The 5,756-nt window shown below is 35.6% G+C and overlaps 1 protein-coding gene across 1 annotated transcript; it reads right to left on the bottom strand.

Annotated features, from left to right (window-relative positions):
• Nucleotides 1-2,883: 2,883 nt before the first annotated feature.
• Nucleotides 2,884-3,692, bottom strand: LOC131606528 (repetitive proline-rich cell wall protein-like). Its single transcript, XM_058878740.1, has 2 exons — nt 3,307-3,692; nt 2,884-3,261 (listed from the first exon to the last, which is right to left on the bottom strand). Exons 1-2 carry the CDS (start codon nt 3,680-3,682, stop codon nt 3,113-3,115), a joined length of 525 nt encoding a protein of 174 aa, XP_058734723.1. The 5' UTR covers nt 3,683-3,692; the 3' UTR covers nt 2,884-3,112.
• Nucleotides 3,693-5,756: the final 2,064 nt, after the last annotated feature.

Raw genomic sequence — 5,756 nt, 5'->3', positions numbered from 1 at the left:
TTTTTTAGTTATGGTTATTTAAATGAAATTCTCATTATAATTACTTAACATTTTATTTTAATGTCATATAACATTGCAGGGGAAATGTGTGTGGGATCCGTTGAATGAAAAAATGGTTCAGAAGGTTTTCAATACCAAATGCTCTAAAAGAATGTCTGATATGCTGCGGCGAGTAAGGGAGAATTATGAGCTTCACAGCATCCGTCCTAACTGGATAGGCGAGGAGGTTTTTCAGGAGCTTGTTACATATTGGAGGACTCCAGAATTCCTGGCTAAATCAGAAACTTTTAAGAAGATGAGTGCATCTGAAAAGGGGGGTTGTGTCAATACAGTTGGAAGTATTAGTACCGCAGAGCATGCCCGACGATTGGTAAAAATTTTAAAATTTTTAAGTTACATCTTTATTCATAATATATTTTACTAATTATTTTTAATTATATTATTTAGGCTAAGGAGTTGGGGAGAAAACCATTGATGCCTGAGTTGCTTTCGAGGACCCGGAAAAGGGCCTAATGGTTGCTTTTTTGGGACTGGAAATTTGGCGTCCAGCTATAGAGTTGGTGATCGCAATCTATTTCAAAGAGTTGTGGATGGAGAGGGTGGATCGCGTCAACCAAATCTGACACGGGAACAAACTGAATAAGTAAGGCAATTGGTGAGACGCAAAAATGAGGCCCAGATGGAGATGATGCGGAAGACGCAATCTGATATGGAGCAACAGCATGCGCGGCAGATAGAGGGCATTCTGAAGAAGCAAGCTGGGATGGAGGAGCATATGAGACGATTTATGCAAGGTGGTGGAAATTTCAGTAATGTTCCTGATCAAGAGTCGGAGGATGACGGAGTGGATGATGATTTTAATCTTGATAATTATTTTCCGAATGATGATGATGCCTCTTAAAAACATTTTGTATTTTAATTGTTTTAAATTTATATTTATGTAACTTATTCTACATTTTAATTCATTAAAATATTAGTTTTAAATTTTTAGTTTTATTTAATTGAATTTATTATATAAAATTTATTATATGAATTTATTTTATAAAATTTTATTATATAAATTTTATTATATAAATATTATTATATAAATTATATTTTATAAATTTTATTATATAAATTTCATTATATATAAATTTTATTATATAAATTTTAATATATATAAATTTTATTATATAAATTAATTTATTTATTATATAAAAAAACAATTATACCTGCGTTATTTAATTTTTTTAAAAAAATAACCTTCAAAGTAACGACGTGAGACCAACGTCGCTATAAAAGTCAATATCGCAGTCCCCCACACCTGCCACACTTGCTCTGCGTGCAGGGAGATGTTCCCCATATAACTTTATTGCGACGTGGGAATCACGTCGCTACCTTCTGACATGGTTTCCACGTCGCTACTCATTTGCCACACGTGCTCCTGCGACATAGCAGCACACATCGCTATTGTTTGTTTGTGACGTGATTTTTAACGTTGCGACGTGGGATCCACGTCGCTGCAGAGCAGTTTTTTTGTAGTGAATTCCTTCTCTTTAAATTTCTTCACATTCCGAACGGATCTATTATGAAGCGAACCTCCAAATTCCGTCAATTTCTTGAAAATTAAATTCTTGTTCCGACGTTTCTTCACTTCCTTAACAACTGTCACAGCCTTGTCGAAAGAACCAAGAATCCCCGCATTCGACATATTCTTGCAACATTCAGCATTTCTGCTTCCCGTCGCACCCTCCCCCTCATTCGCAACCCTTACAACAAGCTTCTTAGCTTCTCCCCTATGTTCAGTAAGTGAATCAATACTGTCTGGTACGAATAAAGTGGATGCCGCATCCGATCCTACTGACAAAACAACGATGGTCGCTAGAGCATCTTCCCTAATCAGAGTCTTCTTGAAGTTCTACTTGACCTGACTGACGGATAAAACCGATTCCACTGAGCATTGCTGCCTACCCATGACCAATCTCTCATACGAAACCTCATTCCTTCCCGCATCACAGCTAACAGCCACTAGACGAGTCTCCCCTTCACCAGATACCGCAACATCTCCTATACTTGAGAATTCTTCGATCTCGTCCTCCGAATCTACTAAAAAGTTTGTCGTGTCTGTATCCGAAGCGGACGAAACAGATCCAGAAAAAGATGATTTTGAATTAACCTTGAACGAAGGTTGACTGCCATACTCCTCCCTAAGAACCAGTATATAATCCCTATCATCAATCGTGACCGTCAAAGACTCCTTCAACTTGAAATCAAGGGGCACCAAAATTCTCATCCTAGCAACATAATACGAAATCCTGTTGCCGTATTTTCATCTAAGGTTAGGAACTTGCCCATCGAATTCGCCAACTGCACAAAAAAATCGACCTTCCACACTTGAGCAGGCACTCCGAAAATCCAAATCCACACAGGTTTAACAACATCAACAACACCTTCCTCCCATTTGAAAACTTTCTCAAAACAGTTGTGCCACCATAATCCTAGTTGCTGCATTCCCTTCAATTCGGAGGGTTTTCAACACAATCACCAATATTTCCACCACTAAAATATACTTAAACCGACTATAATATAATCTTTTGAAAATTGCACATTGGTTATCCCAATTAAGCCATCCTTTTAGTCATGAAAATGATGCCAATGTCATTCGTCATATGAATCCGCTTAGAATTTGAATTGGATCTATAATCAAACTATTATAAAATTGACTGGTAAGAATCAAGAATGCATTTTATTAATAAACTCATGTTCATACTTTATGAAAACCTTACTAGTTTTATCAGTTTGCAATTTGTATGAAAATCATTTTTCATATAAGTGAATAATTTGTCCCATCTTAAAGAACAAATAATAGTTTATAGCTAGTGTACTCGAGATTCTTAACGGATAGCTTTTATGTTGATTAGTACAGATAACATAGAACAACATTTAAATCATGATGCTTTTATTTATAATATAGAGAACAAAAGCACAATTTTCTTTCAGTTTTACACTCACATTCTTGTTTTTGCAATGACATTGTAAACAAAGGATTGAAATAAAGATTACAAGAATATAGATTCCATGCTTTGTAAACTTTATATATTTCTTATTTAGCATACTTCCTTAATAGCATTTTCTAATAAGGAGGAGTGTAAACTGGTGGCTGATATCCAACCGGTGGCTTATAAACCGGAGGTTTTTCAACTGGTGGCTTGTATGTTGGAGGTTTCTCAACAGGTGGCTTGTAGACTGGAGGCTTTTCAACTGGAGGCTTGTACACAGGAGGCTTTTCTACTGGTGGTTTGTAGACTGGAGGCTTGTACACAGGAGGCTTTTCTACTGGTGGCTTGTAAACTGGTGGTTTGTAGACTGGAGGCTTCTCTACTGGTGGCTTGTAAACTGGTGGTTTGTAGACTGGTGGCTTTTCTGTAGGTGGCTTGTAAACTGGAGGCTTCTCAACAGGAGGTTTGTAAACAAGTGGTTTTTCAACGGGTGGCTTATACACAGGTGGTTTCTCTACTGGTGGTTTGTAAACTGGAGGCTTCTCAACAGGTGGTTTGTAAACAGGAGGTTTCTCTACAGGTGGCTTGTAGATTGGTGGTGTTTTCACCGGTGGTTGATAAATTGGAGGTGATTCATAATTGGCAAACCCCTGAGGGATGACAAGACCAAGAAGGAGTAACACTAGGAAGGTTAAGGAAGCCATGTTAGTGTGTTTGGTGCATGAAACACAAGAGTGACTACTTGCTTTTATAGTAATCATAAGTGTATGTCTCAATCTTTAACAGGTAATGACGTGGCACTTTATTTACTATAAGTCAATATTTCACTGTGAATTTTCAACAATGGAACATATGATTTTGTTATCATATGGTGGCGAAGTTTGAAATTATGAGTGAATTATTGGATGGAAAAGTTACATAATTTTCCAATACACCAAGTGACCGAAACAATCAGTGATACATTTTCCAAAAACATTTTCCAAAAACGTGTTCTTTCAAAGAGACTATTATAAAGATAGTTTGAATTTGCCATTTTAAATATCCAAGTCAAATAATTGATGTATTCACAGTAATTCTTTCTACTGGCAATGTTGGAATTTAGTTTCACCAAGTTGAGTTTACAAATTTCATTATGGATGACATGTATCTTTTGCCTATAGAAAATGATACTCTATTATTATACACCCTTTCACTCACTCCTTTGGTTGCAAACGGCAATTCTCAACATATCGACTTCCTGCCGGCACTGCCAAGTTTACTCTCAATCTTCGGTTTTTTACTACCACTACAAAAAAAGCGCTCAGTAGTGACGTGATTATCACGCCACAAACAGAAAAAACACTTCACAAATCATTATTTGCGACGTGGTCATTTACGTCGCAGGAGGCAAGGTGGCAACTTTTAGTGACGTGATTTTCACTTCACTAATTAGTGAAGGGAAAAGCATCTTTATTAGTGACGTGATTTCCATGTCACTACCTAGTGGCATGCAAATCACGTCGCTAAATTTGCCTAAAGAGTTGTAAAAGCGCATTTATATTTGTGAAGTTGCGACGTGATTTACATGTCACTATTTAGTGACATGGAAATCACGTCACTAATATTTTTTTTTCAAAAGCCAAATATTATATATATATATATATATATATATATATATATATATATATATATATATATATATATATATATATATATATATATATATATATATATATATATATATATATATATATATATATAATCAAATTAATAAACTAAATATATTAAAATTAATTAATAAAATTTATAAATTAATTCTATAAACTAAATATAAATCTAATATTAAAATTAAGAAACTAAAATTATAAATCTAATAATACTAAATAATGTAATTATAATTTAATTAATAGTTTACACAAATTCAAAATCAAAAGTTATAACAACAAAATAAAAACTAAACTAAATCAACAATCAATCTGGGTCGGGAAACTCATCCTCATTTAGATTTTCCTGATCAGTCGGCGCAGAACCCCCCATATTTTGGTTTCCACCAAAGGATTGCATAAATTGTCGCATTTGTGCCTTCATATCCGATTGTCTTTTCGCCATGACCTCCATTTCCCGCTGATGCTCATTCCGCATTGCCATCATTTACGCCTCCATTTGAGCTTTCAGTACCGCTTCACGTTCCGCCGCCTCACACCTCATTTACCGCCAATTGTCTTACGGTTTCTCTCTGTTCATCTGTTAAAATTACAGGACGTGAACCTCCTTCCCCGTCGAGAACTCTTTGATATAGAGTTCTATCATCAGGTCTCAAGGTGCCTGCCAAATTTCCACCACAAAAAAAACACCCGTTAGGCCCCTTGCCGCCAATGACTTTACTCCAAAGATAAAAATCCACATCCGGATGAAGCGGCTCTCCCGGTCTTAGAGTATACTGAGGATTAACAGTCAGAAACTGTACAAGCAATGCCTGATAATCATCCAACACATACAAAAAAAAAGTTAAATATAATTTAGTTGCCACATTCATCTCATCTGACTTGCACTGTGCATTGAAGCAAACATTCTTTTTAACCTTGAAATTATCGGAAGATAAAACATGGACTTTTCTGCTACACGATCTTGATTAGTGTTAATGGCTCTACTGCGAACTTTATATCTTGGACTCATACAAAATTTGCATTCCTCCAACAATCCATCTTGAGTACCAAACTCATTGTCATAAAACAACATACAACCATTAATGCAACAATCAATCTTTCTTACTCTTAAGCCCAACTTCGACACCAACTT

The sequence above is a fragment of the Vicia villosa genome, linkage group LG5 (assembly GCF_029867415.1).
Source record: "Vicia villosa cultivar HV-30 ecotype Madison, WI linkage group LG5, Vvil1.0, whole genome shotgun sequence".
Classification (NCBI taxonomy): domain Eukaryota; kingdom Viridiplantae; phylum Streptophyta; class Magnoliopsida; order Fabales; family Fabaceae; genus Vicia; species Vicia villosa.
The sequence above is the reverse complement of the archived record's forward strand: the minus strand, read 5'-3'. Positions and strand labels throughout refer to the sequence as shown.